This window comes from Populus nigra, chromosome 16 (assembly GCF_951802175.1).
Source record: "Populus nigra chromosome 16, ddPopNigr1.1, whole genome shotgun sequence".
NCBI classification, from domain to species: Eukaryota; Viridiplantae; Streptophyta; class Magnoliopsida; order Malpighiales; family Salicaceae; genus Populus; species Populus nigra.
The window spans coordinates 4,214,937-4,235,438 of record NC_084867.1 but is presented as its reverse complement, the minus strand read 5'-3'; the positions used below and the strand labels follow the sequence as shown (position 1 = coordinate 4,235,438).

At 32.4% G+C, this 20,502-nt stretch overlaps 2 protein-coding genes and 1 non-coding gene across 3 annotated transcripts; 2 read left to right on the top strand and 1 right to left on the bottom strand.

Annotated features, from left to right (window-relative positions):
* Positions 1 to 423: 423 nt before the first annotated feature.
* LOC133676233 (reticulon-like protein B9) lies at positions 424 to 1,904 on the top strand. The gene is made up of 5 exons (XM_062097868.1): positions 424 to 616; positions 778 to 958; positions 1,134 to 1,275; positions 1,395 to 1,464; positions 1,565 to 1,904. The coding sequence occupies exons 1-5, from the start codon at positions 514 to 516 to the stop codon at positions 1,732 to 1,734; spliced, it is 666 nt and encodes a 221-aa protein (XP_061953852.1). The 5' UTR covers positions 424 to 513; the 3' UTR covers positions 1,735 to 1,904.
* Positions 1,905 to 4,163: 2,259 nt separating this feature from the next.
* TRNAL-CAG (transfer RNA leucine (anticodon CAG)) lies at positions 4,164 to 4,244 on the top strand. The gene has a single exon. It is a non-coding gene; the product is annotated as a tRNA-Leu (tRNA).
* A 9,723-nt stretch (positions 4,245 to 13,967) lies between these two features.
* Positions 13,968 to 19,123, bottom strand: LOC133676192 (uncharacterized). The gene is made up of 4 exons (XM_062097801.1): positions 18,733 to 19,123; positions 17,906 to 18,301; positions 15,002 to 15,416; positions 13,968 to 14,445 (listed from the first exon to the last, which is right to left on the bottom strand). Exons 1-4 carry the CDS (start codon positions 18,971 to 18,973, stop codon positions 14,247 to 14,249), a joined length of 1,251 nt encoding a protein of 416 aa, XP_061953785.1. The 5' UTR covers positions 18,974 to 19,123; the 3' UTR covers positions 13,968 to 14,246.
* Positions 19,124 to 20,502: the final 1,379 nt, after the last annotated feature.

Here is a 20,502-nt window from a genome sequence, read left to right as displayed (position 1 = left end):
ATCATGTCAAATAATTATCTTAAGCTATCTCAAAAAAATAATTTATAATATTCTCTCACAAAATCAGTTATTTTGCAAATAGGTGCGTGCATATGTGGTCTATTTTGAGTTCCATCATGCAGAATATGGCTGGCAGATGCTTATCAGTTCTTGAAATTTGGGTAGAAAATGATGTGGCTCGTAGTTGAATGCCCTCGCAGCCAGGAACTGGTATTCTTCTTTGTAAGGTAAAGCAGAATCAAATAACATGATAAGATTAAAAACAAATTTCTTGTTAATATATAGCAGTAGCGGCCATGCAAAGCAACCTTCAAGGCCAAGCCCCAAGCCATGCCTTGCTTGTTTACGTCCATACCTTACTTTACCACAAAGCTTAGAACCCTTTCGATCATGCATGCGCATCTATATATAAGCAGCTGGTGCAAATCTTACCAGCACAGATTCATTAATCATCTTACCTGTTTATAGAAACAAAAAGGGGAGTTCTTCTATTCAGTCCTAAGGATCGTAATCATGCCGATTATTTATTCATCGGATTCGGAAAATGAAACAACGCCGCGGGCAAAGCTTTTTGGGAGGCAAAGACCGATACGTTCTGTTCTAGGAGGAGGACAAGGTACAGCATGTTTTTATGTGTCCAATCTAGCTATAGTACGTAGTAAGACAAACATACTCATGTTAGATTATATTCTCAGCTTCATTGTTTCATTGCAAAATCGGCATATATATATATATATATATATCATGTTTCTTAAACTTTGCTCTTGGAATTTGCAGTTGCTGATGTATTATTATGGGAAAACAAAAAAGTATCAGCGGCACTTTCTGTTGGAATGACTGTATTGTGGCTTCTTTTCGAGGTTGCGGAGTACAATCTTGTGACTCTCTTCAGTCACATCTCCATCGCTGCAATGCTCATTGTATTCATATGGTTTACCACCGCAGATTTCTTCAATTGGTAAATAATTAATCGCCCGTTTATATGATTTTGCTTATATTTACCAGCAGAATTATATTATTTTCTTGATCACAAAGTTGCAGTCCTAAATCCCAGTCAATAATATCTTTACATGTTCTTACTTAATTGCTAGCCACTGCATTAACTGGATATTGAATCATAAACTATTTTTCAGGAATCATCCCGAACTCCCAACAAGTATTTTAGACAAATCTACATTCCAGGAATTCGCTTTCACCCTCCATGAAAGATCCAATCAGGCCTTGTCAAAGTTCATGGACATCGCACGTGGAAAAGAACCAGCACTCTTCTTCATGGTATACTTGCCATTCATTAACAACAATCATTCTAATTTGAAACAAATTCTTGATCAATTACTGGCACATGACTAACATTAATCTTTGCTTTTTTTGTTCTTTCGTGTATCTGTTATCAGGCGATATTCTTTCTCTATATATTATCTGTGATTGGAAACTATTTCACCTTCTTGAATTTCCTGTATCTATGTGAGTAAGAAATTGCTGGCAACTGCCTTCTTAATCAAACATATACTTGCCCCATCCATGCAAATTGTAGGACTAACGAGTTGATTTCTTGTGTGTCAAGGTTTTGTTTGCTTGCAAACTCTGCCATTTCTCTATAATAAATATGAGGATGAGGTTGACAGGTATGCTGGGAAATTGATTCGACGAGCTAAGAAAATGTTTAAGAGGTTTGATTCCAGTGTTCTTAACAAGATACCAAGAGGGCCTGCGAAAGAGAAGAAAACCAGATGAAATGCCATTTCTTTCCACCGAAGATGAAAATGTGTAAATAAAAAGGTGCTTGGTTTAATTTATATGTATGCTTGTGGAAGTTTGTTGTCATAGATTTGCAAAGTTGGTTCCTTGTGTAATGCAAATATGAACAGCAATAAAAAGTTGGGATTTCTCTTTTTTTCTTTTAATTGTTCATTCTCATAAGTATTTGTATATTCGTATTTTTTTTTCCAGAAGTAAAGTTTATTGCTCTTGTGAAAAAGATTGCTAGACCAAAAAACAATTAATTTTTAAAATAATAAAAATTAAAAAAATAATTTGAAGAACTAATTAACAAAAACTTGAAAAACCAGCAAGTTGAAAAACTCAGAAAATCATCCTGCAAAACTAACCTATTTCATTGGCATGAGCATATTTCTATTTACAAGGCTTGGTTTTATAAATACAATTTGTTTTTCCTGGTTTTCTATTTTTTTTTTATTTCCATGTTTTTATGTTTTCTGATTTTTTTCTTGGATTTTTCACGATATTTTCATTCAAAAGGGACAAAAGGTATGTATCAAAATGCTAAAACAAAAACGTTTGAACTCAAAAATCCCAACTAATTAACAAGATGCATGCTAATGCTTGAAAAATGCATTAATCAACATAATAGTAGCTAGGAAATGATCCAAATTAATTAATGCTTGATAACCAACTAATATTTGTAAAGATTAAGGGTGATTATTTTTTGTTCGGTTCGATTTTTATCAAAAAAAATAACCAGACTGAAATTAAAAAAAAAAAACAAACCGAAACCAGTTCAAACTGACTAGTTTCGGTTCAGTTCAGTTTTTTAGGACAAAAACCGGTTCAAACCGGTTTGGCTCGGTTTTAGCTCAGTTTTTTTCTGGTTTTTTTCGGTTTGGGTTCGGTGCGGTTTTTTCGGTTTCAGGCTTATAAAACCGAAATCGAACCGGTTGGTTTTTTCAAAATTTTAATCGGTTTAATCGGGTTTTTTTTTACGGTTCAGTTTTTTCTGTTATTTTTTTCTGGTTTTCTCAGTTTAATTAGTTTTTCAGTTTTTTTACTCACCCCCGGTAAATATCCAACACTTTTTTGGAGTTTTCCAATGATGAAGGAACTTAACCCATCATCCCCTAACCCATCATCCCCAAATCCTAATCGGCTTCCACAAGCTCTATAATACTCAAAAGTATTGTTTATTAATAAATACTTTAAATAGTAATAAACAAGATATGAATAGGGTTTCCACTACTTAGGCCAGTAGTTGCAGCCTTCCCAAGTCAACATCACTAGAAAATAAAATTATTAAGAGTAGCTAGTGAAAGTTGATATGCCCAATTTGAAGGAGGGCAAGTGGAGGCCACATGACCTCACTATGACTGCACGATCAGGATTCAGCTGTCACAAATTATGTGGCAAATTGGCTGTGATGTTATAGTTCTTCAGCAAAATCATCGATCTTAATGAGAACAAAGAGTGGGGAGCATGTGCAACACAAAGTATTCCTCTTGGCGCTGTGCTTGATTCCCACTTCCCACTCCAAAAGACATATATACAGTACCCCATATAGCTAGGAATTGAGAGATCGACGGCGAGGCCTTTGACAGAGGTGCTCACAGAGGATGGAAGTGGTGGCATTGATGGTTCATGTCTAGCTAGTAGTGCTCTTGCGAGCAGTTTTGCTAACCCTTTGTCTACTTTCAGCCATAGTCTTCTCTTGTGCAGATGGTGCATCAAAGAACAAATCATCTGAAGCTGATTCGGCCATTTATGGTGGAGGGTGTGCTGCTGGATGTGGTGCAGCCGCCTGTGGTGGATGACAGTTCTTACTTCTGTCTTCTCATACCGCAATTAAACCTAGAAAACCTTGCAGCTTTTGTACACTGTAGTGGTCAATTGATCGACTGGGCTATAGTTCAGAAATTCAAAGCAACAGTTATTCGTTGTCTTGGCGATGTTACAGAGATATCCCACCAATCATGGAAAAGAATGTTGAAGTCCATTTATGGTAGCTTTAATCAATAATTGTTACTTTTGAATTTTTCTGCTCAGAGGTGAAAGTTATACCCTCTTTGCTATAGCGTTTCCAACACATATTGGGTAAATTTTTAATTTTTTTATTTAAAATTATTTTTTTATATATTTTTAAATTATTTATATGTACTAATATTAAAAATAATTTTTAAATAATAATAATAATAAATATTTTAATATATTTTCAAACAAAAATTAATCACTACTTCACTTTCAAACATGCAAAACCTTAACCAACAAAATTATCTATGTAGTGTTAAATAAAAAAAAAAAAGTTGTGTATTGATTTTGAACACAATTCATGAGAATGGAGGCTTATTTTTCATCCAAACTCGGCCGTAGCTTTATGTTAATTAACAATTATATATGTATATATATAAAATTATAATCCAACCATAAACAATAATGTCAAGATGGCCGAGTTGGTCTAAGGCGCCAGTTTCAGGTACTGGTCCGAAAGGGCATGGGTTCGAATCCCATTCTTGACAATGTATTTTTCCTATTTTTCCCCTTCACCTGAATTTCTTAGGCTAGTCGACTAAAGTTTAGAATTTCTCCTTCTTCTTCTTTTTGTCCCTTACGGAAAGATCAATTATTCTTACCACACAACCTTTTAATTACACCTACAAAAATTTTATATTTATAACATTGGATCTATGTAACCACGTCACTTCTTATTATTGTTTTACCAAAATTGGCAAACATTTTGTTCTATCATGAATTATTGTAAGAAAAAAACGAAAGAAAAGTATAATAATAATAATAATAATAATAATAATAATAATAATAATAATAAATCCAACAACCTTGTCATCAATCTGCATCCTTCTAAGAGTTCATTTGGCTTAGTGTTTGCTGCAGCGTTTTTATTTAATAGTTGCAACATATCATTTGGTTACAAAACAAGTAGCAATTTTCATGCATAGGCCCTATTATTATCTGTGTTCAAAACTCAGTTTTGTTGAAGCAAAAATTGCATGCTTTTCGCAATGCTATGTTTCCTATTTATTGCAACTGTGTTTAAAACACTGTATTTTACAGAGGTGCCGAAGAAGAAGAAGAAGAAGGCGGCGGCTAGAACATAAACAAAGCATAGTGGAGAGCAGCTCCCTCAGCTCACCGCCAGCCATTACTCTTCCCCGTTCCTTCTCCTTCTCCTTCGTCTTTTGCATTCTCCACTGTTCACATGAAATGTGAACAGTGGAGAGCAGCTCACCACTGGTCTCCGCTGTTTTCACTGCCAGCCACTGCTCTTTCTCTTCCCCTTCTCCTTCTCCTTCGTATTCTGCATTCACCATTGTCTGAAGAAGAAGACCAGAAATAGAGCATAGTGGACAACAACTCCTTTAGCTCACCATTGGCCTCCGTCGTTTCCACCGCCAGCCACTCCTCTTTCTCTTCCCCTTCTCCTTCTCCTTGTCCTTCTCCTTCACCTTCACCTTCACCTTCACCTTCGTCTTCTGCATGCTCCACTGTTCATGGCCGGATCAGGTCCGGCCCAAATCTAAATGCCTGGTGTCTGGGTCCGACCTAGTAAAATAAAAAAAATCCAAAACAAATTCTCAGATATTGTATTTTATTTGAAAAACTAGTGTTTACCATTATTTAATGACACTACATAATTATATTAGAAGGAGATTGCATGATGACGTAGCATTTGCAGAATTTGATCGCAATCCCAATTTTGTTTCTGATGATATTTTACCTGATGTTGTTGCACGCTCAAGAAGCCATTGAAATTGTTGTTCTTGTTGGATGGATTTCGTACGTGATGGAATTGCAAATAATTTAATGGAACAATAAAAAAAATACTTTATATAAAGTATTTTTTATTTCATGATGTAATAACAGTAGTTAAATGTACAACATTTCAATTAAAAACTATCAATATTAATATGTCTTTTTTAGTTATTTTATAACCTCAATTTGAAAAGTATTCTTAATCAAACACATTAAACTATTTTTTGTTCAACCTCAATTTCAACCAAACATATATTTTTCCAAACCAATCTCAACTAAAAATACTTTTATAAAACAATTTTTTTCAAACCACAACCACGACAACTACCATAATACCAAATACACGTAGTAATATTGATGCTTGGACATATTAGGGTGAATAAGAAATTGCTTGTGTTAAAAAAAATTGTTTTAAAATAGAGGTATATCTTTTTAAAACAAAAAAATGTGTTTGTTAAATAAAAAAATAAAATGAATGTTAAATTAATTTTCACAAATTTATATATAAATAGACAAATACAAAATATTTTTAATATTCACATCAATTCTTGGCTATTAAAACCTTTTTTATTTTACTCTTTCTCTTGTCAAATTAAGTAACTCGTAATTTTATTGATTTTTTATTTTGTCTTTATATTTTTTAAAAATATACTTTACATCTATAAAAAAAAGCATCGAAGTTTATATAACTTCCATTTTATTTCAATTAATGACAAAAAAAATCTTTGATTTGTTAATTTTGTTTTAAAAAGATATACCTCTATTTTGTTTTAAAAAGATATACCTCTATTTCGGACATAGATGATTCAGATGTGTCAATTTTATTGTAACACTCTTACATATTCATTTGATAAATGATTCTTGTAGTTAAAACCAAAATAAACTAAGCTTTTAATTATTCTTATGTCTTGAGAAATTCAAATGGAGTATTGTAGGATATTATTAATAAGAAATCACCTAAATGAGTGTCAAATGAGACCACTTTTATGAGAATTAAAAAAAATATTAAATTCTCTAGAACACTTATAAAATCCAAGATGTGTTTGAGGTCAAAATAGTCACAATCATGAGAATTAAAATTATAAAAAGAGAAATTGTATGATCTCTATTTTCTAGATACACATAAAAAGTTAAATAGCTTATTGAATCATGTTCCCTTTTAAATCGAGTGAATTTGATAGTTTTTACTAAAGAATATTTAAAATCAGAGGTTACATCACCCAATATATACTTAGAAATTTCATTCTTGCTGACTTTTCTTTTCCTATGTCTACTTTGTAATTTATTTTAATCAAATAATTTCCATTTATGTAAGTGATTCTTAGGATGAATGAGAAATAATGTCTATTAAAAAACATGTTTCAAAATAGAGTTGTCTTTTAAAAATATAGATAGATGTTTTTATAAAATGAAAAATAATTTATTTTTAAATGAAAGGAATATTAATTTAATTGTCAAAATTGTTTATATAATAGACAATTCAAAAAGATTTATTCTCATTTATGTTACCGGAGATTAAGTAGATATGAAAAAATAATATTTCAATTAACTGTAGTACCAGAGGATAAACAATAAATTATTTTAAGACATGAGAATTGATTCTTACCACAATTTAATTTTTACTTGAAGTTCATAATTTGTCAATAAATTTATAAGTTGGTTTTTTTATATATAAAAACCAAATCATTATAGGTAATAATAGGGCAAACATGAACTTTGGTACACCATTTTCCACGAGAATAATGCAACTTAATTTGAAATAAATAATTCCTTTTTTTTTCTCCTTGAAGAAAATTTAAAAGTATCCTATTACCTTTAAGTTTGTTCCAGATTAAAAATAAAAACAAATTTTATATTTAATTTACCAAGAAAAAATCAGAGGAAAGAAGTAAATTAAGAGGAAAAAAATGCGATGATCATTTAAAAAATTGCTGGATAGGATGCTGATCCCTCAGAAGACATACAAATCAGCCACAAGATGTCAATCAATAAGCAAAGCATTCGACAGAACCAGATTCTAAACAATACTAACACTCAATAAGCAGAAAATAACCATCAAAGTTTGAGAGAAAGCAACTTAATTTGAAGTAGAGATCAGCAAGATGCAGGCCGAGGTAACATAAACAAAAATTTCAGGTTTTTCTCAGACCTTCTAGATTGCAAATCATTAGCCTTGCCCTTGTGTGACATTCTACTTCTTGATGGCCCAAAAGAGTGTTTGTGATGACTTAGCCGACAATCTGAATCATCTATGTCCGAAAATGATGAGTAGATTTTCTTCCCTGATCCACAATGACGACAACAGGTAAACCGCTTCCTTGCTTGCCCAGCAGCTTTACATCCAATCTTGCAAGGCAACATGATGCAACACCAAGCAATAGAAAGTGGGCAAGAAACACAGAATAAACATGTACTGCAAGCAAACTCTATAGCTTCATGATGACATTTTGAATCTTTTCTCCCAGGGAAAAAGCAAGAAGAAGAAGTGGAAGTACAAGACCTTGCCTCCATTTCGTTTGCTTTTTGTATTTGCTTCTTCTTGAAGGAGATCAGAAAGAAAACCTAGCTTTCGATGATATTATACTGCTTTGAATCGGAAAATAGTACAACTCAATAAAGAGATACCTAAGCCAATTGATCTTTTGCAAACCTTATCATCAACCTGCTTTCTTTGGTAGTTTACTTTCTTCTTTTTTCCGTCCTTTAGACCTTCATTTCTTTCTTTTCTTCTTTTTATCCTTTGTTGGAATATGCCTTGGAATACTTTTCACATGCTATATAGGATGGTTTAAAATGCTCTATAGCCAATCGATTGTTTACATGTTACCACTAGATTTAATAATTTTACCGATAAAAATTCTATCGGTATTTACAATAATAGTCCATCTGTAATTATTTTACCAACGAACATCTTTCGACAAAACGGTTATTAGTAATTTCTGGTCTGTCGGTAGGTTCATCATTAATAAATTTACTGGTGGTTTTACAGATGGAACATGCACGCCAAAAACAATTATTCGCTTCATTCTGTCGGTAATTTTCTCGGTACGATTTAGCATATCACCAACAGGAGAACCGTATGTAATTATGCCAGTGAGTTAATAATTGCAGTGGCATTTACAGTAATTTTTTTCCAACTCTCTAGAATAAATAGACTAATTTTGTCAGTGAGTTAACAGTAGTATTGACATTTGTTGTAATTCTTTTCCAACTCTCTAGAATATTCAAATATTTAAAAATAGATTATCTTAATATTAATCAAATATTTATTACAAATTTAAATATTTGTACGTTCAAATACAATAAAAGTAGAATAGAGGTAACGCTGGAGGAGGAGGAGGCTAGTCGTCCCCGGAACTGTGGGCCAATAAGAGGGTGCACATATACCACTCATCTGTGATCTCATCTCCATTGACACTAGGCGGAGTTCTTCATTATTCGCAAAGAGTGGTTCATATTTTTCATTAAGATGGGGCGTACACTCATGAACTCCTTGATCTAACAAGGCCACAAACTCTAGAGATTGAGTGCTCGAGACTGATTGCGAGCATCCAACAGTCAAAACACTATGAGTCATCTACAAGTTCTCGGTTATAGTGTTAGAGAGTTTGTACACCTGATTTCTATCGGGTCCACTAGATGATCCTACCTCCAACCACAAATCCAAATCAATATTCGGATGGGTAAAGGATCATCTGTGTATCTCTCCTTCAATCGACTGTTATATGTCTCCAGGAAATAAAAAAAATAAATTAATCAAATTCAAGTAAATAATAACTTACGAAAAAATGGTTGAAAACTAACACACCACAAACTATTGAGCTCGGCTATCCATGAATTGTTGCAATCCTTTTTGGTGGTCATCACACTGCATGTGCATTTCCACAAAAAGCTTCATTGGGCTTGGCTCACGTCCAAGAACCGCATCCTTCAAGATAAAAATATTGTCAGTTAAATATATTTATAAGAAACAACAAATTAAAAAAATAGATGTAATTAAAAAAAATCTTACAATCCGCTTCACATGCGAAACAAATAAAACGGAGCCACTAGTGTGTGTGGTAACGGAACCGTGAATTTTCCGGCTCCAGTTCCTCACACCGGACTGTGAACGTTGCGTGAAACGTGTAGACGTCACGTGATGATAGTATTCCACTTATATAGTCTCTAAGATGTATAGCGGTCTGAAATTCTTCCAAACTGTCATGTCATTTCAGCTTGGTAAATCATTTTCTTTCACATATTTTTTGGATTTGTTTTGTGTCTCGTATAAAAAGTCACGCAACCTATATGTTACAAACAAATTATCTATAAGTAAATGACAAATGAAATTTTAATATTTGAAAAAAAAATTATCTTGATTTTGATGTTACCTAGTTACGTTGCAGCATGATTCTCCCAAACCCTTCTCACAACATTATCACTAACTCTATCCCATTCAAATTTTCTCTTACAATAAAAATTTATAAAAAAAAATTCAGTAATTTCAATAAAGTAAATGAATTATAATAATAAAAAAAAATAAGTTAATACTAACCTTAAACCTTGAAAACCATGCATCAACATGCGGTTTTCATTCAGGATGTTTAAAAACCTGGCTCCATTGAAATAATAGAATTTTCATCGATGATTTAAATGTTAATTTTATTGTTTGGGTAACCTCAATATTTGTAAACTTGAAATTGAATAAATTTAATGAAATATTATTTTATTTTTTCAAAAATTATTAAACATGTCATTGTAAACCAAAACAAACTTACATTGAAAGGTCATCGTTCCACTACATCTCATACTTACAGGTGAATGGATCCTGTTGTGAAGGGACCCTTCCTCTCTATTGTGGCATCGCACTCAATGAGGCAGTGTCGTGAGTCAATGCTTGTACCTCAGGTGCCTTTTTTTCGTCAACACCTAATGACTTGTGCTTGTCATTATCACTACTAGAAAAACTAGCAACGATCTTGTCCTCACGACGTGCAATTGATTTTTTCTTAGGCATCTACACAACTTCACGGAAAAAAATAAACAATTTATATTAAAAAAAAAAACAAATCAGCAACACCTCCCCTAAATGGGAAGCTACCTAAAATTTTTCATCTTGTAAATAGACAACATATATGTTACAAATCAGTATATTTTATTCAATTTCTACCAATAATTTTGAATAATTCAATTTCATAGAAAATTCCCATTTTATATGTGATAATATTTTTAATCCTAAATTTACAAGAATTTATTTTAAATGGAATACATACAATATAATAATTAACATTAATTCTACACATTTAATTAAATACTAAAAAAAATAAACAAAGAAAATAACTAAAAATCGACAAAATAATAATAAAATATTTCAATAACAACTACAATTCAACACAATTATTTCTAAGTGGTAATACTTGTGATCCTAAATTCACAGAAAAATTATTCTAAATGGAATAAAATACAAAATAATAATTAAATTTAATCATATACATTTAATTGAAATTGAACAATAAATTTGAAAAAATAACTAAAATTCAAAAAAATAATGAAAATTATTTCAATAACAACTAAAATTCATTACAACTATTAATTCATAAAATTATTAAGAGCAAATAATTGAACAAAAACAAAGACAAAAAAAGAAAAAATAATGTAAAAACAAATAATGGGTAAGGAATGAAAAATTCTTACCTTAATGACATACTTAATTTCAGAGTTGAACTTGTTGTAATACAAAAAAATCAAAATAAACAAAAATAAATTGTTAAAAAACCCAAAAAATAAGAAAAAAAAAAAGAAAATACTTAAAAAAAAATTAACCCACAAATACATGTTGACTGCATTTAGAGAAAGAAAGCTTGATTTCTAGCCTTGATGTTTAAGAGACAGAGGAGAAGAGAAGACCAAAGAGAATAAGAGAGAAGAACTAAGTTTTCAAGACGAAAGAAGAAGAGAGAACAAATTGAAGGTCTGTTGTGCCCGTGTAGCTTTTATATTAGGTTTTATAAATGGAATTCCTAACGGATAATTAAATATTATTATTTTTAAATTTTTTATCGGTGTTTTCTCTGTAAAGTCAAATTGAAATTTTCAATTCACACTAAATATTTCAAAAACCCCTCCAATTTTTTAAATTCTCTCGACAATAAAGAACACAGTCAACGATCAGAAATGCATTAATTACCAGCATGTTGGAATTCTCATTCCATCGGTGATTTTATTAGAAAACCAGTAAAAAACATGTATCTCAGTCAATAAGTGCATTAATTGTCAGTGTATTCCGTCGGTAATTTCATTGGAAAAAATAAAATCATTAATTAGAATCAACATCTTAGTTAGGAATGGTTTTCATCGCCTCGGGAATATACCGACAGACACAGTGCATTAATATATCTGCATGTAATGAACACAATGAAAGTGCTAGAGAGAAAGGGAACAGTTCTCATCGCCTCTGAAATATATCAACGGACATAACTTGTATGTATACCAGTGTGTAATGAACATCATGAACAGTGCTAAAGGGAAGGAAATAGTTTCAAGAATGAACTAGAATGCACTAAGATGTCATCAATGAATACAACAACAAACATGTCCAAATAGGCTTGAAATACCATGTTCATCAAATCCATGAACATTGCCAGAGCATTAGTCGGTCGAAATAGCATCACTAAAAACTTGTAGTGCTCATAATAAGTTCTAAATGTGGTCTTTTAGGTGTTTTGCTCCTTTATCCTTAACTGGTAGTACATTGTCCTTAAGTCTATCTTCGAAAACATTTTTTTCTCTCCTTTTAATTGATCAAACAAGTCATCTAGGTAATGGATACTTGTTTTTTACCGTCACCTTATTTAACTATCTGCAATTGATACAAAGTCTAAGGGTGTTGTCCTTCTTTACAATAGTAGCAATGCTCCCTAGGATGAATTGTTCAAGCATACAAACCCCTTACCAAATAATGTTTGTAGATAAATCTTCAATTCAACCAACTCTATAGGAGTCATCTTATATGGTGATTGAGCTATAGGAGTTGTACCGGGCAATAAATCGATGAAAACCTCAACTTCTCTTTCTAGAGATAAGCACGGTAGCTCATTTGAAAACATCTCTGGAAATTTTTTTACTATCAAAAGTTTGGACAGCTCAATATTATCTCTTATGGAATCTATTATATAAGCAAGATAAGTTCCACACCCCTTTCCCATTAATTTCCTAGCAGTCATCACTGAAATTATATAATCTAATATAATATTTCTCTCTCCCCTAAAAATTATTTTTTTTTGTCACACAATACTCGAAAAGGTATCATTTTTGTAAAACAATCTATTTGGTCCATATATTTTCCCAACTAGTCCATACCCACTATTACATTGAAATCATGTAATTCCAATGGTATTAAGTCTACTCTTGTATCAACCCCTTTTATATACATAATCAATATTTATTGATTCTAAAGAAATACTTATTGTAAATCCCTTTTCTACATTACTAGGAGCTCTCCCAAGTTTCTTTATTATTTCATTTGCTACAATCGTGTGGCATAGGGGTCAATTAATGCATAAACCATATGTGAATTTAATTGTAGCATACCTGCCACTATGTTTGGGGTAGCTCTGGCATTCTCCTGGATCATATGAAATACCCTAGTCCTATCTTCGTGAGTCCTGGGTCATCCCTGGTAGCCATTAGCTCTAAGACTAAGTTGACCTGGTAGGTCTGTCCACAGTGACAAATTGCTACTGACTCTGTGTTTGTTGTCACTGTTCTTGAGTGTAATCAACAGCTCTCCAAGGGCATTCTCTCTTTACATGTCCTCTCTCCATAATAATGGCGTCACGACTCAAATAAAACACTCTCTCCACCTGTGCCTTTCCTGTCTGCACACATAGCATCAAATTGGCGATACAGAACAATCTTCAGAGTGTCTCTGCTCATAGCAAGCACGCTAGGGTACACATGAGTTTTCGGCTCCAAAGTTCCTCCAGTAAAACTAACTTTCTAACTTAACTATCCCCAGTCAATCCCCCAACTGTACTCTGAAATGATCCCGCAGAAGATCCTCCCCGACTAAAATTCCCTTTCTTCTTAAACTAACTAAATTTACCTCCTTTACTCTTATTTCATCATGGGGAAGAGTTGCAATGAATTGTCTAAATTCAGCATTGGCGTCTAAGACAGCCTTCCACAACAGAGATATTCTTATTCAAATTAAAATTAAGGTTACAAGAGAGAAGTAGATTTTGAAAGGAGGACAGGACCAATCAACATAACTATCCTCTAATAACTTGTTTTGAAAGGATGCAAGATAACTGAACGTTTAAGAACATTTCATGAGAAATATGGAAGAACTTCAGACGAGAATCATCACTTTTTAACAGAAGTGGAATAGAATTCCAAACCGTTTCAAGCAGCAAAGTAGCAAAATATAAATGTTGAAAGAGTTTGCATGCGACATCGTCTATCCATTCATCTAATAGGATATTGCATCATGAACAACAAAAAAATTTATTAACTCTGTTCAAAAAGTAACAAAAATCATAGAACCGCTGGCAATAAATTAAAAAGACAACTAAAATAACATTGGTGAATTTTCTCAGTAATATGGCGTTTTGTCGATTTGTGGAATCAATCAACAATTAACATGCGCAGGCATGTTTTCCCCTAAATTTGTGATGACCTGCAAGTCCTATGCTCGTATGGATACCCAAGATTTGTTTTCCTAACCCCAAATTTCATTCTTGTGTAAGCCTGGGGTTGGTATTGAATTCTCAAGCTGAAATGGTGTTAGATCCTTGCCCCGTGATCTTGGAATGTAACCTCACCATGAAAGCTGGATTGGCTCTAAGTCTGTCCTTGCAATATGAAACTCGAGCTTCTTCTGCCAATTTGGTAGCTTTCCCAGCTTCTTCGATGAGTGCAAAGAGAGTCCTAAGGCAATCTTTTCTGTTTTCCTCTCGGTGTTCAAACCTGTAAAAGGGAAATCATTTATATTTTGAGTCACAAGGAGTGCATCCGGTGCATAGTTAATGAAAAGAGGAAGCAAAATCAGAAGTGAGCCTGCATCCAGAGCCTTGAAAGCACCAAAAAACAACCACAGAATTAAATATAATTCTGGTTGTTTACATAATAACGGACCTCTCAGCGAGTGCACATATTTTCACAAAGTGTAAAGTTCTATTCTATAGGACAGGGGAGCTGGAAGATGGAAAGGAAGAAGACTTTTAACACAGGCATATTAATACCTCAAGAGGAAAGGAAATTACATGAGAAAATCATAATCAGCTGATTATTGGACCGAAAAAAGCTTAAAAGTGTAAAGCCTCTCCTCTTTAATTCTCTCTCTCTCTCTCTCTCTGTTTTTTTTCCCCCCAAGATTGAAAGAAGATTCAAGAAAAATAAGTCAAAGCAATATAAAAACAAGCACTTGACAGAATACAAGGGACCCTATAAAATCTATATATTGAAAATCTAGCAATCAATAAAATATAGAAAATCAAAATATGTAATTGTTTGTTGGCTTTACCTCTCACTAGTGATTGTAAGTTCATCTCTTCCAGGATGGTACCTTTTTCCAACCAGTTCCCTCAACCGTCTAAATTGAGGTTTTGAAAGCCCAAGTTCTTTGACAGTAACAGACATTTTCACTTTTCGGTTTTTGGGATGCCACGCATCACCACCTGGAGCAAAGACTACCCGTGTTTGCCACCTAATAATTGGCCCCACACCTGGTGGGTCATCTAAGTGCTTTTTCTTGTCTGGAACAGTTGCCTCATCAAACTGTGGTGGGCCTTCAGCTTCCATTTTCTTTACATATTCCATGACCAACTCATCCTCAAATTTCTTGAACAGCTCGTAAGCTTCTTCAGCCTCAACCTCTCCTCTTTCACACATATCCCCCAGTTCATTGAATTTCTTTTCCACCTTCTCTTTTATGTCATCTAATAAAAACAGCAAGAATTCAAAGAGAGCAACAGATGGCAGGAAAATTTGAACTGAGTGACTACAATATCATGGATGTTTTGAAAAAAAAAATGCTGTAAACACCCATAGACATCAACCACTGAGATTTGGAAAATGACACCATGACAATTTCCAAATTATATAGCTCATATAGACATTGCAAATCTTTGGGCAGAGACAGCAACAGTTCAACAAGTAAAACTCCTAGCTTTCTTGATAGGCTTTTTTCCTAAAATATGATTGAAGTTGCAAATATTCACCACCATTTAAATTATAGCTAACATATGGTAATGGAAGAGGGATCATAGTGAAAGTGGACTCTGGTAGTGGAGGAGATAGTAGATAGGATGGGTGGACCTCCATGAGTCTTCTGTGTTTGCAAGGGTGGGGAGTCAAGTTGATTGATTTGCAAATAGGTGGCTCTTCCAATTAGGGGAGGTGTAAAAGAGGGTTCTGAATAGAAGGAGACTTTGAGGACATGGGAACTTGATTACACAATCCACCAACATCTGATCAGGGGGTTTTCTTAACCTATTTAGGGAAAACTTGCTTAGAAGAAGTAGGCTTGGATTTAATGGGCTTTTTCCATGCTGATGCAAGAAATTGCTATCAGAACACCATACTCTTACTCTGAATCACAAGAGTAAGGTATTTTCCAGAAAATAGATATATTTGTAGCAAAATAGTCCATATCAAAACCACATCATATGAGAGTGAGAATTCAATCATGCTTATAAAGTTGATCATCAACATGTGCAATAAAACTTTCACTCATTTCGTCTCATTGGCAAAATGGTCACGACACAAAGAAGAAAGGTTCCATAAATTTAAAAACTTTCATTAGTTTCCACTGTTGCTATTAAATCATAAGTCCAGATAGCATCCTCTTATTTCATCTCATTGGCAACTGGTCACGACCCAAAGTACTGCTCCTATGCTCAGCAACAGTTGTAGCTGCTCATCTGAATGTAAAGTTTATGGTGTAACTCTCATGACAATACCATCCCAGCACAGAATTATATGAGGCTAGAGAGATCATTCGTATCAAAATAAAATTCTGGCTTCTTACAAATTTTCTGCAGGTATACTACAAATGTTCCAAAATAACTCAAATATACTAGTTTCAGCAACCAAGCAGAAGAAACTCGACAGCAAAACCATTAATAAAAAAACCACCATAAGGTTATTGCAAATTTATAACATGTACATGGGAAATGTTCATTAACCCTGCTGAAAGTGTGCATCGCCTTTGTGTTAGTCCCTACATTCTTATCAACTACAGGCTTCAGAAATCACAGATATTTTATTTTTTAATTTTGAGTTATCAAAGAAATAAACGATACTATGAATTCTAGGTCACTTCTCCATGCCTTCCATTTGATGAAAGTCTAAATAGACTTTTGAGCTACACTATGGGATGAGAAAAAACACTCAGTAGTCGCAGAATGAAGGAAGATAACTCTAACTCTAATTGCTGAAGTCTTGGATCAGCTTTGGGGGAAGATTACGGAAGTAGATGGGCAAGGGGTCTGAAAGTAGGCAAAGGTGAAAAGGCTAGGGGAGCAAAAACAAGGAAACCCATTAAAAGAAAGAGCTCTTAACAGCATCAACCTGTAACCTTCCAATGACAGAGGTTTTTTAACAAAAAATGACAATCCAACAGCATCTAATCCTTTTTTTCCAAAATACGTAGTAGATCCTCATTAGTTCTATTGTTCTGATAATTTTGTCCAACAGCAAATTTAGCAAACTCTAAGGAGCTTGTAGTTACTGAAAAAAAAATACTCAATATCCATAGTGCTAGCAAAGGAAAATCCCAATCCCAAAACAGTCCAAATAATATGATTCCATAAGTTTTCATCAGATATTTCTCAACTCGACTTACCTAAGACCTGCTCCAAATGACTAAGTTGAGCTGAGCAGAGCAAAACAGATCCGCCCAAATGCTATTCTCATTTTTCTTCTTCCAAAGCAAGGATAATTATAATAAAAAACTTATTCACAGATACAGATACATAACTTAACTAGTCCATAAGCAAACCAATGACTATTGCCAACAAATATGTCATCAGGTAATGTCCATGGCTATTGATTGTATCAATTAACTTATGATTGCACAAGCATGATTAACAAATAATAGCAGCATGGAACCATAAGCAGTTGCAAATTAATGCATAAAATACTTAAAAGATTGTCGGTATAACCATTCTTAGTAATAATTTTGAAACAGTAAGAATCTAATTTCAAAATTCTAATCAACTAAACAGAGAGAAATTATGATCGAATCTAGAAAGCATCATGCAGCTGATGACAATTGAAAACCCAAAAAGAAAAAATACAATGGCTGCAGTTTGCTGCGCATAATAAAACAAATAAATTACTACCAGAATGAAATAACAAACAAACTCCATAACAAAATTCACAAGATGTAGAAAAAAGAAAGAAGCAAATTGTAAAACCATCATACCTGGAAGAAGCTTATCCCAGCTAAGCATGTCCTCCAGAATTTCCTCACACTCCTTTGTATCCTTTATAAATCCATGGTCCATCGCCTCCTTTACCATCTCATCCCACTTCTTGTCATCCATATTGAAGTATTGATCCTGCATCATTTTCTTCACCACATATTCTTTAGCATCACACAAATCATTGAGCTCCTTATCAGTCTCGTACAGTTCATCGAAATCCGATTGAAACTCTTCAGCATCCACATCACTCAATGGCTTCATTCGAAGTTCTTCCATCAACTCATCATCAGTCTCCTCATGCTTCTGCGATAACTTTCTCTGTAAAACTGCTTCCATTATCGAAGGCAGCACTTCCCCGTCGCCCTTGAAGTACTTATCCATCATCTCTCTTAGCTCTGCCATAAAGAAACCAGCCAAGTAAATAACATGTAATTGAATGAACATAACAAAAAACAAAAATCTGATCTTGAAAAAAATTCACTAATTAATATATCTCCCAACAATTTATCAAAATCATGCAAAATCATTATGATTTATCTCTAAAAGCCCCCAATTAGGATGCTATGTTATCCCATCATTCACACATTAACAAGCAAAAAAAAAAAACTTTTGATTTCTGAGAAAACATGGGTAAGGAATCTAAATTATTCTACAACATTTGAATTTTTTTAAACTGAGGTCCCTAACTAATTCAAACCCAAAAAAAAAAACCCAAAACACCAATACAAGAACAAAAACTTCCATTTTCCATTCATTTTCTCAGTAACCAAGCGCCCAAACAGACAACAACAAAATTCACTAAAAAAATCATTTTTTTCGCGTTTACCTTTATTACTCACATCCTTAACTTCATCAGAATCATCTTTCTTTTTCAGTTCCGCTAGAGCTGAAGATTCAGGGAGGGGGTCAGGAGGGGTATTGTTGGACGAGTCGGAGTAGAACCTGAGTCTGGGGTGTGTTGAAGCAGCGAGGGAGGGGTTGGGGATTGTAGGATTGGGGTGGGGAGAAGACTGAAGGAGATGGCGAGTGTAGAGAGTGACATTTCTTGGTAGAAATCTTCTCATCATTTTTCCCTCTTCTCTTCTTGCTTTAGGGTTTTAGATTTCAGGGTTTCTCATCTCTGTTGTTATTAGTTTACTGCAGCGGCAACCCTACACTGTCTGCGGCTTTGCGCCCAGCTTGGCTTCGCCTCTTCCAAATTCCCTTTCCTCTTCTTTTTTTCCCCTTAGATATTTTAAAATAGTCTATGAATAATATTTATATTTATTTAATAAAAGAGAAAATAACATCCAAATCTATTAAAAATAATAAAGATATCAATTTTATTAATAATATTTATATTATTTTATTAAAAATAATAAAGATATCAAAATATATTGAAAGATATGTTGATATATATATATATATATATATATATATATATATATATATATATATATATATATATATATATATATATATATATATATATATATATAGTAATTAGTAATTTTTTTATTTTTATTAATATTAATGTTCGAGTCAATTTATATATATTTTAATTAATTTCATAAATTTTAAAATTAATGGCTATGTAAATTTTTAATGGATCTGAGGAAATTCAAATTCATAACCATTAAAAATTAAATTTAAAATTTAACTAATTAAATTATTTTTAAGATTTAATACTAACTAATAATTAATAATATTTCATATTACCATGTTTTGTTGATAGATAGTATGTGATGTACTAACCATCGTATCAATAAATATAAATATTAAGATGCAAGCACGGCTCTATTCCATATCGTGATATTGGAGGCTTGTGGTATACGATGATGCTTTTTTTAATTTTTTTAAATAAATGGCATATAGAATTTATTATTTATGTTAATTTAGTTTTAATATACAAAAATTGCCTCAAAGATAACTTACTGTTAAAACAAAACTAAAAACTGTGTTTTCATGAAAATAAATTGTATTATTGTAAATTTTTCACTACTATAATGGTGACAAATCTATAATTATTTTAAAAAATTACTTGGATTCTTTCTCTATATAGTTAGCGTATTTTTCACTTTATATTTAGTCTATTTATCACCATTTATTTTGTTGTTATCTTTATTATTTTGAAATTTTTGTAGTCTTTTTTTCTCTTTATATTTTTTTTAAAAATTATTATTTTTTATTCTTTATACTTGGAATATGTATCACTTTATATTTAGTCTATTTATATCATTCTTTTTGTTCTTGTCTTCATTCTTTTATAATTTCTTTTTTTTTCTTTACACTTTTTTTTTAAAAAAAATAGTATACAAAAAATAAAACAAAATGGTGTTTTACTAAAGCAATTGTAATATAATTTCCTTTTTCTACTATGTTAAAAATTAATTTGAAATCGTACATGTTTGTATTAATACATATAATCTTTACTTTATTTTATTATAAATAAATATCGACTTTTTGATTCATAATTATATATTTTACTTAATGTTAAAAAATATTTTATTAACACCTACATATTTATTTTTTTGCATTAAAAAAAAATTATTTGACCCATAATGAGACAAGTCGAACAAACAGATTAATATTTTTTTTGCATTTATAGGCATAGATG